At 44.9% G+C, this 15,468-nt stretch overlaps 6 protein-coding genes across 6 annotated transcripts; 3 read left to right on the top strand and 3 right to left on the bottom strand.

Annotated features, from left to right (window-relative positions):
- Positions 1–816: 816 nt before the first annotated feature.
- N7469_005270 (Zn(II)2Cys6 transcription factor) lies at positions 817–3,765 on the top strand (the record flags this gene model as incomplete). Its single annotated transcript, XM_056644190.1, has 4 exons — positions 817–1,232; positions 1,384–1,495; positions 1,570–2,306; positions 2,373–3,765. The coding sequence occupies 4 exons, from the start codon at positions 817–819 to the stop codon at positions 3,763–3,765; spliced, it is 2,658 nt and encodes an 885-aa protein (XP_056501004.1).
- A 1,136-nt stretch (positions 3,766–4,901) lies between these two features.
- Positions 4,902–6,642, top strand: N7469_005269 (sugar transporter family protein; the record flags this gene model as incomplete). Its single annotated transcript, XM_056644189.1, has 3 exons — positions 4,902–4,982; positions 5,042–5,489; positions 5,543–6,642. The coding sequence occupies 3 exons, from the start codon at positions 4,902–4,904 to the stop codon at positions 6,640–6,642; spliced, it is 1,629 nt and encodes a 542-aa protein (XP_056501003.1).
- A 611-nt stretch (positions 6,643–7,253) lies between these two features.
- On the top strand, positions 7,254–8,495 carry N7469_005268 (uncharacterized protein; the record flags this gene model as incomplete). Its single annotated transcript, XM_056644188.1, has 5 exons — positions 7,254–7,340; positions 7,413–7,434; positions 7,534–7,602; positions 7,673–7,764; positions 7,824–8,495. The coding sequence occupies 5 exons, from the start codon at positions 7,254–7,256 to the stop codon at positions 8,493–8,495; spliced, it is 942 nt and encodes a 313-aa protein (XP_056501002.1).
- A 144-nt stretch (positions 8,496–8,639) lies between these two features.
- N7469_005267 (alpha/beta fold hydrolase) lies at positions 8,640–9,524 on the bottom strand (the record flags this gene model as incomplete). The annotated part of the gene is made up of 1 exon (XM_056644187.1): positions 8,640–9,524. The coding sequence occupies one exon, from the start codon at positions 9,522–9,524 to the stop codon at positions 8,640–8,642; it is 885 nt and encodes a 294-aa protein (XP_056501001.1).
- A 472-nt stretch (positions 9,525–9,996) lies between these two features.
- Positions 9,997–11,184, bottom strand: N7469_005266 (uncharacterized protein; the record flags this gene model as incomplete). The annotated part of the gene is made up of 1 exon (XM_056644186.1): positions 9,997–11,184. One exon carries the CDS (start codon positions 11,182–11,184, stop codon positions 9,997–9,999), a length of 1,188 nt encoding a protein of 395 aa, XP_056501000.1.
- Positions 11,185–13,032: 1,848 nt separating this feature from the next.
- N7469_005265 (uncharacterized protein) lies at positions 13,033–13,972 on the bottom strand (the record flags this gene model as incomplete). The annotated part of the gene is made up of 2 exons (XM_056644185.1): positions 13,033–13,448; positions 13,534–13,972. The coding sequence occupies 2 exons, from the start codon at positions 13,970–13,972 to the stop codon at positions 13,033–13,035; spliced, it is 855 nt and encodes a 284-aa protein (XP_056500999.1).
- Between the last annotated feature and the right edge of the window lie 1,496 nt (positions 13,973–15,468).

The raw sequence follows: 15,468 nt of genomic DNA, 5'->3' as shown, positions 1-15,468 counted from the left end.
TCTGTAAGCAACCAGAGTGTGGGGACAAGTAATGATGAGGATACGAAAGGCAGACAGTGGAAAGTATGAGAAACTTCTAGAAGATTGTTTGGTTGTTGACGTTGGTCCGTGCAGGACTTGTCTAGACCCGCGAATCAACAGATGTCCCCCGTTTCAACCTTCCAGAATATACTTAAACGAAGAAGAAAATTGGACTGGCATGTGTGTGCATGTAGCCACAATTCAAGAGTTCATGATCTTGCCACTACGGTCGAAAGAAGCGGAGTATAGTTACAATCTTACGGTCTTCTTATCCCTCTATCCCGTCATACCATCCAGCGGTATGGCGGGCACGCAAGAGAACAGACCAGATCATTGAGAGATTGTACTTACTCTGTAGATGCCTGAGATGACACACGAACGAATGAGACAACGCAAATGGTTTATTGTTGTCGTTACGCTCCCCTTGCTTTCTTGTAATTATGTGTGCCGCAGTCTCGGGCCGTTGATCATTCAAGCCTCCTACGCTACGATGAACACCAGCCATCAAGCCCCAGTGGCGATTAGATGTCATCCCGCCAATAACATGGGGTTGTGCCTGATATTCGTGGTTATTCTCGTTCTCTCTACAAAAGACATATCTTTGAATTGTTTTTTTATCCTCAGAATTGGGCCCTAGTCTCCACTCTGTTGCGCTCTATAAATGCCGGCCTGTCATTGGCGGCATCTCAAACCGAAAAGCAATGGATGCCGCACTGGCAAGCTGTAAGGATAATGTTCAAAGAAACCTCATAACCCGGCCATTCCTCTGAGGAGTAGACCGACGAGCTAATTCTCATGAGCCGCAAAAGACAGCAAAATCAAAATTACAGCCCCCCGGGCGAGGGCTCTAAATCGCAAAATGAAGGGCCCTCGAAACAGTCAAAGCCGCATAGTGCCCCTGCAACACCCAAAAGACCGCCTATTTGGGGGGCTTCATCTACTCGAGAAGCAAGAGCGAGTAAATCAACTCCTTTGTTAGAAGATGGCGTGGGAGGTGCTTCTGATTCAGCCTCGGCCCCAAATGCCAAAGTTGCTATTCCCCGTCAACCACCCGGCAATACTCCGCGGTATAATCGCAGGGTGCCCCGAGCTTGTGAATCGTGTAGAACGCGGAAAACTAAATGCAGTGGAGACACTCCGATTTGTCGGCAATGTCGGGAACTAAGAGTGTCTTGTCAATATCCCGTCGGATGGCGGGAGAAGATGAAGAAGTATGCAATTCCCCTTGACTTGAAGTTTATACTAACGGCCGCTACTCAATACTATTACTAGTAGTATTAGTCGTGGTGTCTATTATTGTTTTAATATCTACATATATCGTATGAATGAAGTCAGCTGATTTGTTCTTTTTGAATCTGATAGTGATGTCGATAGACTCACTGCGGAATTACAGGATTATGAAAGCTTTGTGAATGATTTGCGAGCCTCGGCGGAAACTCATACGGCGGATTGGGTAAAAGGATTGATAGACAAGGTGAGTATGGTATCCAACAGCAATTCTATTTAATTGCTTTGACCTAACATTAGCTATTTAGCATGGATTGAGAGGGAACCCTTCTTTTGAGAATACTCCTTCTCAGCTCTCTACCCCCCCAGAACGAAGTAGATGGGGATGATGCGTCTCCGATTTCCTCTATCGGATCGCTGAATGCCATTGATCGAGTGGAGGAAGACCTCAATCGAACAAAACATACTCGAGCAACCGGATATATGGGGAAGAGCTCGGAGATTTCATGGATGCAGCGGCTTCAAAGGGAAGCAGAGCAACGTGCACGCGGCAATCCAGGAACCCTAGACTCGAATACAGACGAGGAGGAATCAGGCAGCGATCGATTTTCCCTTCACGCATTGAATTATCACCTAGACGACCTTGAAATTTCAGTCGCCGAACCTGTTCAGCTTTATAGCATGCCATCTCGACATTTAGCCCATCGACTATTTGACGACTATTTGAAAACCGTTCATCCTTTCTTCCCCATTATCAGCAAACCATTATTTCGAGCACAATTTCAAACCTTCTTCGATAGTTCCGGTCGATATAGCGCAGCTAGACCTAGCAACAAATGGCTTGCCATCCTCAATACAATATTTGCGATTGCAGCCAAGCATGCACATCTCATCCATGCCCCCTGGCGTGGAAATGAGAATGATCATTTAGTCTACCTTGCTCGAGCTAGACGGCTGAGCATGAATGGAGAAGTTCTGTTCAGTCATCCGGATCTTCAACAAGTCCAAGTGGAAGGGCTGATCGCATTTTACCTGATGACATCCGACCAGATCAACAGGTTTGTACCAAACGCCCCGCTCCCGTATAAAGTCGAATTCAAAACTAAACTTTATTGTTGTAACAGGGCCTGGCGAATTTCAGCCCTAGCGGTTCGTTCCGCAATCACTCTCGGCATCAACTTAAAGATAGATACGCCGAAAACACCAAACGTCGCCAAAGAGGCCCGTTATAGAGTGTGGTGGTGTCTATATAGCTTCGAGCATATGCTGGGGATCATGACCGGCCGAGCCATCTACAGTCTTGACGGAGGCTACGCGACGCCACTACCATTACCATTCGAGGAGGAAAAATTACAAGAAGATACAGACGCCATCAAATTGCTGAATGACCCTGACGCCAGAGACGAACAACTCAGCAGTTTGATGGCAAGTACAGGGATTCGGCAATCCGGGAACAAAGATGACATTCAGAAATCTCGGTCAAAAGATCGAGCCTGGCTCAAAAATATGCCATCAAATTCCGGTCTTTGCTATCTCTACTACTGTGATTTGACGGTTATCACGCAAGAAATCGTCAACAAAGTATTTTCAACCAACTCCGTTACTCTGATGTGGTCTGAAATCGAAGCTCGTCTTGATGAACTTCGATTGCGAATAGATCTTTGGCATTCAAGTTTACCAGCATCTCTCGATTTTACCCATGAGGAGGCGGACGATCATCCCGATCAATTACGGTACAAGCTATTCCTAGCTTTCCATTATTATGGTGCACGAATTACACTGGGACGCCCCTGTCTTTGTCGTCGAGATGCTCGTTTAACGAATACCAGTAACCAGACATTCAGTCATTTAATGGCAGTCATTACTCTGAATTCAGCATCCGGAATGCTGGATCTGATTCCAGACGAACCGAATGTTCTGCAACTTTATAAGCTCTGTCCCTGGTGGTGTGTTCTACGTTATCTCATGCAAGCAGCTACTGTCATACTGCTCGAATTATCATTTGGAAGCGTGCACATGCCAGAAGAAGAATTGAAACTCGTTCAATTATCGAAGAAATGTATTCGATGGTTTCACGCCATGTCAGAGCGCAGCATTGGTTCTCGAAGGGCGTGGCAGCTTTGCGATTCAATCTTCCGTAAACTTTCTAGTGGCATGAAATATTCGACGGATGACATTCCATCAAAACCACAAGATCGACACGTTATCAGCGAAGAAGGACCACTAGCGAACGCAGATTTCTTCGGTCCGGCTGGATCTTCGGTGCCTGGTGATTACTTCAATCTCCATCTGGAAGATTCAATGTTCGGACAACGATCGACAGAAGATGATATCTGGACGAACTATTTTAACCTTCCTACACCCGACTTCATGCCGTCAATCCAAAACCAACACCAAGGACATGGCCATCCTCACAATCATATTCCTGACAACTATTTCCCCTACGACCCTCTCGGTGAAGACTTTATGAGATCTTTGTTCCCTTCTTCAGAGGAGGAGAATAGAGAACCGAATTAAAGGTCAAACCATACGAATCATGGATCTATCAAGGATGAGAAGGTACACGAATATCTCTCCTGGCTAGATCCGCACATTTGCATCTGTCTACACTTTCATCTTTCAAATTCCCCAATTGCATGTCACGGCCCATTTGAAAAGTTTACCGCATTAGCGCTTCGCATTTTCTTCGGATCATAATGTTGGATGAATGATAGCATTTACGTCATGAAACCATATCAATTTCTAGTAGTATCTTACCTTGTAGAGATCTATCAGTAGTTCAAGAATCGTAATATGTAAGTTAACAAAGAGTTAAGTGTCCTTGTGTCATTATTGGCGACGGGAGGTATAGGCCGTGTATGAGCCACTAACACGAAAGACAAAGGAAGCATTTCTGACATACTCCGATTCAGTCATAAACGAGTGACCTAGATCTTCAAAGCTTCGCAAGACTAGACGAATAGAAATCGGATCGAAGGCTCAAATGGCACAGATGCTTGATACGAGCGGCCCCACCCCGTCAGCTAATTGACCACTGTGGAATACTTATAAAGCGGACTTTCAACCGCTTTCGTCTTGGCTTACATGACTCGGGCGGGGAAATTTAGAGTAGAATAGTGAAATACAATCATGGAGCTTTTAGAGCGTTGGCAGTCGGGTATACAAGATACCAGTCATGTACACCCCCAAAAGCCAGTCGTGCTACGATACCAATGAAGATCTATCAAAGATATGAAGTAAATGCCTTCAATTTGAAATATTTGATATAGAAAATAATGTGATGATTCCAGTCAGTTTACTAGCACTGGTTGCATAAACATTATTCGTGCAATACAGTACATAGTTGGTTTACCCCACACATTTAAGCTTTAGGCTTAACTTCTTCCCCAGAAAAATCGGACCACACAAAAGCGGGGAAAATAAACATCAGCGGGACAATTCGCAATTCGCCAAGAATAATTGAAGAGGGGGTTTCGCCACTGAAAATGCTCTATCTGATGGCTCTTGCGCAAAGGAGGTTTCTTTCATTGGCGATGATTAGGTAGAGAATTCTGGTAGGTGTAGGGTATAAAGCTAGGATTCCCACAGAGACAAAGCTGTTTTAGTTCGAAGAATAATTCAGGTGATTGTATAAATTCGAGATGAGGAATCATATGAATGCAGGGTGGTTTTACTCCCCTGAACAAATTATTCGATACTTTGCTACGCGGGTGACGAGTCTTAAACCTCCAAAGGTCAGTACCATGTTCGGATCATGCTTGAGATGGCATGTGTTGAATATTATTACGTATAGAAAAAACTGCGCAATCCATATGAGATCTTGAAAGAGCTTACGTCTCATCAATGGCTTATGTTTTCTGCGGGGTTTCTGGGTTGGACGTGGGATTCATTCGATTTTTTTACAGTGTCAATGACTATTACTGAGCTATCGGAAGAATTTGGCGTGTCTTACTCGGATGTTTCATGGGTGGGTGCAAACAGAATCATACCTGTCTCTATCCTCTCCCTGATTTCTTCACGGAATACTGATCTCCTTATTCTTTTCCAGGGTATGACTGTCACATTGATGCTTCGGTCCGTTGGTGCGGTCATCTTCGGTATTCTTGCTGATAGATATGGACGGAAATGGCCAATGATTATAAATCTTGGCCTATTCATCGTTCTTGAGCTTTGTTCTGGATTCTGCAATACATTGCCTCAGTTCCTCGGTGTTCGATCTTTATATGGTATAGCTATGGGTGGTAAGTTATGGACCCGAGTATGTGAGCTGAAAACAAATCTAACAACAGCCTAGGGCTTTTCGGTCCTGCTGCCGCTACTGCACTCGAAGACCTCCCATACGAAGCACGTGGCCTACTGTCTGGATTATTTGAAATGGGATACGCGACTGGATATCTCCTCGCCGCAGCCTTCTATCGAGCCCTTGTTCCAACGACGTCACATGGTTGGAGAAGTTTGTTCTGGTTCGGAGCAGGACCTCCTCTCTTGATAATCATATTCCGTTGGTATCTCCCGGAGACAAACCATTTCCAAGTCATGAAAGCGGAGCGAGAAGCTCGTGCGAATGCAGTCGCAGAGGATGGAAACACCAAAGCGAAGGATTTCCGTGTCTTTATTCGGGATGCTGGACGTGCTCTTCGAGATAATTGGGTGCTCTTCGTCTATCTCATTGTCTTGATGACTGGATTTAATTCTTGCTCCCATGGAAGTCAAGACTTTTATCCCACTTTTCTCAAAGATCAAGTTGGTATGGACGCGACGCAGACAACAGTCATAACTGTTGTTGGTCAAATCGGTGCTTTGATTGGTGGATGCACGATTGGCTATATTAGTACGTTCTTTGGTCGGAGGCTGACTATGATACTATCTTGCCTACTTGGAGGCGCGATTATTCCTGCCTATATCCTACCACGCAACATGTCTCTCGTTGCTAGTGCCTTTTTCGAACAAGTCTTTGTGGGCGGTGTATGGGGACCGATGCCCATTCATCTCCTTGAGCTATCACCGGTTGCACTTCGCTCTTTAATGGTTGGTCTTACTTACCAGCTTGGTAACCTTGGTTCTTCTGCTTCTGCAACTATACAGTCGATCATTGGTGAGAGGTATCCACTCCCTGCCGGACCGGGTGGAAAGAAACGATTCAACTATGGGAAGGTGATTGCAATTTTCATGGGAGCAGTGTGGGCATTCATTCTTTTCTTTCTTTTTTGGGGACCTGAGATGTCAGAAGAAGAGCGTCAGGAAGAGGCTGAGGCTGCTCTTCGCTTAGAAGAGCTTCGGGCATCGGGTGTCAGTTTGGCAGAGATTGGAGAGGCGCAGTTCCGGGGAAAGGATATTGATCGAACCCCTACGAATGACGAAGAGAAGGGAGAGACCGGGCATTTTGAGAACTGAGGTGTGATATAATTCGTCTTAGTATGGATTGTGGATACTCATGCATACTCATTACCATCGACAATGGACTTCCATATATGGATTGATTGACGCGATGCTTAAGCAGTACTACTATACACGATGTCTGTCCTTATTATACCGTGTACACGAGCTGCTTAATTATTAAAGCTTGAAAATTAACAGTTGCTACTTCGAGAACTTTGGATGATGGCTTTTTTACCAGTCCAAGAGTATTATGGTCAATTCTTACTAGAAGCATAGCATGAGGATAAAATCACCATATAGTAGTCACTGTATCTCAAGTTGATGACTGAGTATTACCCGAGGGACAAAATTCATTTATTGAAAACGACTCAATACTATTAATTATTTTGTATCAAATCTTCATTGCATATAAAATACAAATTTAGTTGAGGCTCCACCGACGGACCGATTAGGCCAGTCCGACTTCGGGTTGTACAAATCGGAGTTATTGCGCATCCGCTGACTTCGGATTTCTGCGCATGTCTTGGTTTCGCACCGCTCGTCTCTTCTCTTCCTCTTTCTCAAACTTGAAATTCCGCACGACCTTCACGCAATCTTTCTGTTCTTCCTTTCCTCGCGCACCCATCATGACCGAGTCAACCCCCGCGTCCGAGGTACCCCGCTATTTGACCGGCGACAAGGCCGGTCTGCGCGAGTTCCTGGCCAAGTTTGATGTGAGTCTCCCTTGAATTACCTATAGCACTCACAAATTAGCCTCAATTGACTAACGTCGTGGCTCGCTATAGGTATTCCTTTTCGACTGCGACGGTGCGTTGCCATGATTTCCATCCCTTCAAGCTCGATCCCCGCATTGACATCCCCGACGTAATCTTGTGAGACGATAACTGATTTATATCTGACCTGTAGGTGTGCTTTGGTCCGGTGATCACTGTTTTCCCGGAACTGTCGAAACCCTCGAACTCCTGCGCAAGAATGGTACGCGAATATCCAGAATTGTTGGGTCACATCAACCCAGTCGCGAGAATATAACTGACAAGGAACCCAGGCAAGCAAGTAGTCTTTGTCACAAACAATAGCACAAAGTCCCGTGCGGACTATTGCAAGAAACTAGAGGGCCTAGGTATCCCCAGCACAGTGGTAAGTCTCGGCAATCTCCTCTCGCTCAAGGTATTATAGCAATGACTCACAACCAACAGGAAGAGGTCTTCTCCTCCTCATACAGCGCCTCCATCTATATCTCCCGTATCTTAAAACTGCCCGAAAACAAGCGCAAGGTCTATGTCATCGGCGAAACTGGCATCGAGCAAGAATTGGGTTCCGAGAATGTTCCCTTTATTGGCGGTACCGATCCGGCGTACCGTCGCGATATCAAACCCGAAGACTACAAGTTGATCGCAGCGGGAGATGAATCCTTACTAGACCCTGAAGTGGGTGTCGTTCTCGTTGGTCTGGATTTCCATCTCAACTACTTCAAGCTGGCTCTCGCATATCACTATGTTAAGCGTGGTGCCGTTTTCCTTGCTACCAATATTGATTCCACCCTGCCCAATTCCGGTGCACTTTTCCCCGGTGCTGGGTCTATGAGTGCGCCATTGATCATGATGTTGGGCCAGGAGCCTACAGCTCTGGGCAAGCCTGCTCAGGCTATGATGGATGCCATCGAAGGCAAGTTTAAGTTTGACCGGTCTCGTGCATGCATGGTTGGAGATCGTGCCAATACCGATATCCGATTTGGAAGGGAAGGTAAGCTTGGAGGTACGCTTGGAGTGTTGACTGGTGTCAGCTCCAAGGAGGATTTTGTTTCTGGGTCGGTGCGTCCACACGCCTACTTGGATAAACTCTCTGATCTGCTGGAGTCGGATTCATGAGAGAGGCCATGATTGCATTTCATGTAGATGACGTGATGATAGATGGTTTATTTTTTTTAGTCATAGAGGCTTAGGTGCTTCTTGCTCATGCATGTGATATACAAACAAGAAGATATATAGATACAATCTTCAATTTTGCCCTTCTCACAATTGGTAGACTTCTTCACAAATCGAAGCTGGGTTCTCAAGGGGAATCAAATGCTTTACCGCAGCCACCGTCTTCAGAGTCACTTCAACACCATGTTTCTCGAGGAAATGCACAACTTCAGACTCAACCCGTTCCTTCGGCTCGACGAAATCACCTTCTCCAACCAGTACGCGTGCCCGAAGACCAGAACACTTATCCAAGACTTGTGCCACTTGTTGCGAAACATCTTCTTGCATTCCATACAAAGGCCAGGCCTTCTTCGCCGATGAAGTACCACCCAGGCTATTCTGGACTATTAGAGACGTATCGTAATCAGTCAGATTTTCAGCATTCGCCAGGACATTCGCAATGGTCCACCGAATACTCTCCTCAGACTCATAAGCGAGCTGTTGCTGGGCCTTCATCTCTGCTGGGAGATCAAGTGCTGCAGGTGGTGCAGGGGCAACAAGTACAAAGCCTTTCAAAATATCCATTAAATCCTTAGATAAATGAATAAGGCTTGTCATTGCGACCTTCGCGCCCATGGAGTGACCAACTAGTACGAAGCCGTGCTGGAGTAGTTGATGATGGTTGGGCTTCGTCGTGATTTGAGACAGGATCGAAGAGACATCGGATGCCATATTATTGATGGAGCATGATCCTTCATCTCCGGCACCTGGTGAGGCCGATTTGCCCCAGCCTCGAAGATCGATGGCAAGTGTTGGATATTCGGACGTCAATGAAGTAGGAGTATTTGGCGTCGTAAGCTTGTGCCAGGTTGAAGAGGAACCACCCCAGTAGTGAATAAAGACAAGAAGAGGTCTTTGGTTATCTTTATTGGTTGGTTGAGTGGTTCTGACGTGGATCGATGCGTCGATGGTTTGGAAGTATAAGGAAGACATGTTTGGGGTTGGAAGATCTCAGTAAGGAGTGATTCGACTCAAAAAGTCTCCTTTGAAATAGTAGAATGAGAAGCTAAGGCTAAGTCGATGTGATTTCTCTTGAGATATTCCAGATAAAGGGGTAATTTGCTGGCGAGATTGGTCAGAATTGTTGAAATTCCGCGTTGTCTCGGCCGGCCCCCAACCAATTATTAAGCCCTTTGTGGAACACTAACCAACAAAGCCCTAGCTGAACTGAACGGCTGAGGTGACTCTTTGCTGAAATATCACAGGCGAAAGCACGAGGAATGATAAACTAGTTCAATACAATTCTGGAACAATTCGAGTATGTAGTGAAGATAAGAACCTTCATCGAGTCATTGGGATGCAACTTCCGTGTTGCATCGTCGATGATCATTTGATGATTGATAGTATATACTAGAAGATAATCGTTCAAGTAATGTATTATAATACAAGGTCCTTCGAAGATCATTTAAGGAGTTTCAGCGAGGAAGCGCTGCAATTTCCATAAGTACAGCATCAAGTTTGTACTCTCACGACTCCCATCTGGTCTGAAAAAAAGGGCCTTGGTTTGCCCAAGATGTGCACTTGATGATTGACGTAGCATCTCGAGATGGCTATCGGAAAGAATCACCGAAAAGTTGAAAACAGGAATCCTGGTCAAAGATCTAGGGTGGAATATTGTCTCCAAGGGATCATTCTGCTCATTCGCGTGCTCTTCTTTGGAGCCAAAAAGCAGGACCGCACCACACGCTTCATCGTTCGAAGGCTTTAGCTTAGAAAGCGCAGCTTGGATGGTGACCTCTGAACAAGACTCGTCTATATCCAGAGTTTCCCAGATAATATCATTCTCGCCTTCTTGCTCCGCATTTACGCTCATAATTTTCTTAACGATATCTTCCCTCATACTTCGTAACAAGAACTCTGGCATATCAGGTCTCCAGACACAGTCCTTCAGGTCCGTTGAATTGAGAGGTCCAAGTGGGTATTTCCATCGATAGGGAATTAATTTAGCCACACCAGGCTTCTTACCCACTTTCGTCGCCAAATAAGGAGTCACAGCCCGCATTAACGGACCAAGAGTAACCATATGAAGAACAGGCCTCTGAGCAAGTTTCTTATCTCGAGCAACGAGCGGAGAAACATTCATATTGGCCGGTTGGTCAGGATTGGAGACTGGCATCAAGGAATCGTCCTCGACTGAGCGTTTCTGGATCGAATCTTTGATCATATCTAATGGTAATAGATAGCTTTGTGTTGTTTCCGGCCTTTTCACAAGTCCGTATACACCCATCAGTCGTCGTGGCAGTCTTGTGCCCGTCGCCACGCACATGCGTACCGGCGACGCAAGCGCAACGGCCCAGGGATTCTTCTTCAACTCGGCATTGTCTTCGGGCGTGGGGCGGGATTTTCGCTGTTTCTTGATTCCGGAGCGAGGATGTGTGATTACAGGGGATTGCGGTAGTAGCTTTGAAGGAGAAGTATCTGTGGTTGAGCTGTTGGAGGCCGGCTTAGTATTTGGGGAAGCTTGGGCGAAGTGCGCGCGCGTGCTTGGATTTGTACGGTTGAGAGGTCGCGGACGATGAGTTGATGCGAGGATTTGACGGAACATGCGTATTTGCAATGTCGCATGTGACACCCCATGCGCGACACACTCCATGCTGGAATTTGGAGTGAGGCAAGTGAAAAAGTGCGGAAGAGAGAAGAGAAAGGAGGACGAGTGATGTTTTCTTTTCCGCGAGACTGGCCAATCAGCGAGCTCCATTTGCGGAGAAACACATCTACAGTATTTCAGCCTTGTCTTCTGGGGTTTATAGTCGAACTCCATAGATTGAGAATCCAATATCATTGTTTCTGGTGAAGATGAGTTTGATCAAGCCCCTTTTATCCCAAATAACGTACCGACTACGCATCGAAATCAAAATTACCATATATTGAGATATGAGTACATATGTCCAACCTTGGGTCGTTCTCCAGAAAGGTGCATACTTCTTGAAAAATGTAAAGATTTAAATTCAGTACAGGTCACCATTGACAATGCTACTGTCCAGCCTTAGAATAGGGTAGAAGATCCTCGACAGTCATGAGACTAAACCCAGGATACCTATCATTAAGCCTATCTTCCCAGGGAAGCTGTCATGTTCCACTGATAATACTTTGGCCATGTGCCGCCATCAAGGCATGCCCAGTCCTTGGATCAGAAACATCATGTTAGATAGATACCCGGTTCCATAGACGGAGGTTCTTTTATGGAACGAAACTGAGGTGTCTGCGGAGAAATCCTCCTTCCACAATTTCTCTTTCTGAGTTTTGGGGATTTTGAAAATCCAATAGGTATTGTGTTTGTCGATATATATCCCAATCCATTTAGAAAAAAAATCTACGTTTACTACGACGGATTGGTAAGATCTATGCATTCCACCATCCAAACATACTATAGAGACTCAGGATCTAATACTTAACCCATCGATAAAATATGGATTTTCATTCAAATACAAATACCAAACAAAAATTTTAATATATGCGAAACTGGACACCAAAATTCACGTTGTACCTACAAACCGCCGAGCCAAAAAAAAAAAAGCATACAACGGCTATTGCATGGTGGTGGTCACCTAGCGCCCACGATTTTGTCCTAGCCCTAGCCCGGCGCCACTTCAGCCCTTTCCAAAGGGCCGAATCCGACAACCAATAGTCGCATTCGAGGATTTCGGCAGAAAAAGTATTAAGATGGTGACATGTAGTAGAGGAATAAGACATACGGGTTTCGCTTTTATCACTAGCCCGCATTGCCCCGGTTGCTGGTGCTGATATCGATATTGACAGCGACATGGCCTTGGTTTTGGTTAGCATTCTTGCTAACCAAAATCACAATTTGCGGAGTCATGGTTAGTGGCTACCTATATTTATTGTGGTTATTACCGGAGTTTAAACTCAGTCATCAAAGACTTGATATGTTACTGCGTATTACTTTGAGCATCTCGAACAGCCAATAAAACAGCTATTGAAAAATCAAATGCTTCATTTATTTGGAAAGCTTACCGGTTAAAACTTGATGAGAAGCTTAGTCTATCTTTCTAGATATATGTGCGCATTGAAGGGAAGATATTATGATGAAGAACATCCCACTTGACTGGCGTCTCAGCATATGCTCTCGCCGGCGTATCAATCGAATAGGAAAGATTCGCTTGAAAGTCACCACGAGACTACAACTGGATCTGGTTGTACCAGGACTTACCTCCATTCTCTCCACTAGGAGCATGTCGGCCGGAGTATTCAACAGCAGGTCCATTATCTTAAGATCCGTTTGGTACTTGGGATACTTAAAAGACTATATAAACTTTTCTAGTCGGCTTTACATGCGTTCGATATAACTTCATTCTCCATGTCCTATAGCTAGCATAAAGCTTGCCCGCTAACCCGGACCTCTCTATTATCGACTTATACTAAATTTATACCAGTCTGACTTGTTCAGCGGGACTAACTTTCATATCCTTGATGCATGGCTCTATCTCAATTCGTGTTTCACAGGTTCATGCAGCTCAGGGCTGGCTAGATCTAATTCCGAAGCAGCCACCTCTAATAGATTTTTCTCCCCAAGGGCATTCTGTGTATAGCGAGCGTTGAATTTGAGAACGTGTTTAATAGCATTAAACATCTTCGTACTCAAAGCTAGAGGCTTTGAACTGACAAACCAGGACACACCTTCAGTGCACGGCGGGGTGGTGAGGGAGCCAGAATACTGGTATACAGGGTTGCTTTCAAGATGCGCAGCGAGATCCCCAAACATCAGGCGGTTCAACCTCACAGAGGTGCCAGGAGAGGCGATCTTATGAACTTGAGAGAAAATATTCTCGAAAAGAGCATTTCCCCTTCTGTTTTCGGTGATTTCGAATACAAAACCAACGACAGCGACGCGGCCAGCTGAATATCATATTAGTCAACTTGTGTAGAATATAGGAAGCTTGGTAGGCCAAAATCGAAGAAAATAACATGGGAATTCACTTACCAGGATTTTTAAAGACAAAGTGGACTTCTAAAGGATATTCCTCCTCATGAATACGATGCTCACTAGGCGTATGAAAATGAAACTGTGCCAGGTTATAGCGACCAGTCGGGGTGAAAAGGAGTCCGTTGGATAGAGCAACCTCGACTGTAGTACCCAAGTTCTCAAAGTCGGCGCTTGCGCTTGGAATCTGAATGCTGATACCCCCACGGCCAGAATGAATTTCAGAGTTGATATTGATTGGCGATTGGTATCGACCTTTGGCACAAAGGCCGTTATGTTTTCTGTCCAAACCATACCAATTCAGCGGACCTTCAAGACCAGTATAACCAAAACTGCTGGAATGGCCGGGGCTGTTGTTGATTGTTTCAGCACCATCATCGTGAGTTTGCGATGTGGCAACCGTTATCAACAGAGAAAATACTAAAGTAAAGACCCTCATAGTGTTTATCTTCAATAGGCAGAGTTGTGTCCCCTCCTGGATACTTCAGTCGGGGATGAAATATTTATGTACACTAACTAATTTACTCTCGGCAATTTAGCAAAAAGAAAACCGATTGATTGAAATTGTTGATTTCAAGCATGACGTTCATCCAGGGGGTGTACATGCGAATTCTCAGCCGGCAAGGGGGGGTCAACTAAGGATCATCTAATATGAATTTGTGTAACACAGAATTCGCTTACTTTGGGATATACAGAATGTTTTATACCATCTAGGTGTGGGGTCAAGGCTAAGCTTAGTGCGCAAAGCTTAAGTGCGGTCTGCTCAAGGGATGATCCATGCTTATGCCTTGCTGGGCTTAGAAAGAGAGTCTCAGCGTGTACTCATGTACTTCGGAGGTGATTGTAACACAAAGACAAGGAAATACGCGCTTGCTTATTGCCCCCATATCAGCCAGCCAGAGTCCTAGAATTTTGCCTGTGCTAGCAATGCAATCGCTGGAGGTCTTGACCTCTTTCACCGGACGGGCCGGCTCGAACCTCTTGCAATAAGTTCAAATCGAGGAATGTTCATCTTAGATGCTAGCTCTTGCTAATTTACTTAAGAAGAATATATAGAAAAATAAACAATAGTTCGCCAAGAAAGATTCAAACACTACTTTGAACGCAGTAGGAAAAATAAGACAAAATGATCGATATCGTAAATAGAAATACGCCTGCTGGCTACTGTGTTTTTGTAAATTTTGGTGTCTTTAAACGCAAAAAAAGCCTTGGTTTTACCAAATACAAGTAGAAAAGGGAAAATAGCGAACAAACCATACTTCACTCTTCCTTCGGGATCTTTACATATTACAATATATGAGTTTAATGCAGTTGATGACTGTCTCTCTCGATTTAGTGTATCTGGATCGATCAATGCCACTGGTATAGATATCGCTTAAAGACGCCTAGCAACATGTAGATTGGAAATAGAAGGATATGCCATGTGAGTTACACCACCTCGATCTTCTTCCTTATTATGGTATCGCTGTCTGAACCACATTTCGATATTTAGCCAACGAGAACTAGGAATAATGCTCGTTTGTGAATGGTAATCGAGAAAATCCGATTCAATAATACTTCGTAACTACCTTCCTTTACGAAATTATATGAAACAAGGGTACATTGACGTATGGACTCATTAAGTCTTATCGTTGTTGCATACTATACATTGGAGATATCGCTGTCATAATGTTCATACGAATCCCCAACATAAATGCCTAGCATTGAAAACAGATCGGCTGCGACATTCCGTCGATCGACGCAAATGTTTGACGCAACTGTTGTTACACATGCAGAAGATCATGCAGCCATATTCAATTATGCGAGATATTACGGATTCCTCCATCTTGAGAAAGCCGCGCAGATGACAATGCAGATCACCCTTCTTATAACACTCCCAAGGAGAACCCACGGGGTGTTGGTCCTCCTGGCCCGAACGTAACCTTTTCACCTTTT

This window comes from Penicillium citrinum, assembly GCF_028827155.1.
Source record: "Penicillium citrinum strain IBT 23319 chromosome Unknown utg000004l:1.0-2404223.0:1.0-2405248.0, whole genome shotgun sequence".
Lineage (NCBI taxonomy): Eukaryota > Fungi > Ascomycota > Eurotiomycetes > Eurotiales > Aspergillaceae > Penicillium > Penicillium citrinum.
This window is presented reverse-complemented; position numbering and strand designations above follow the sequence as displayed.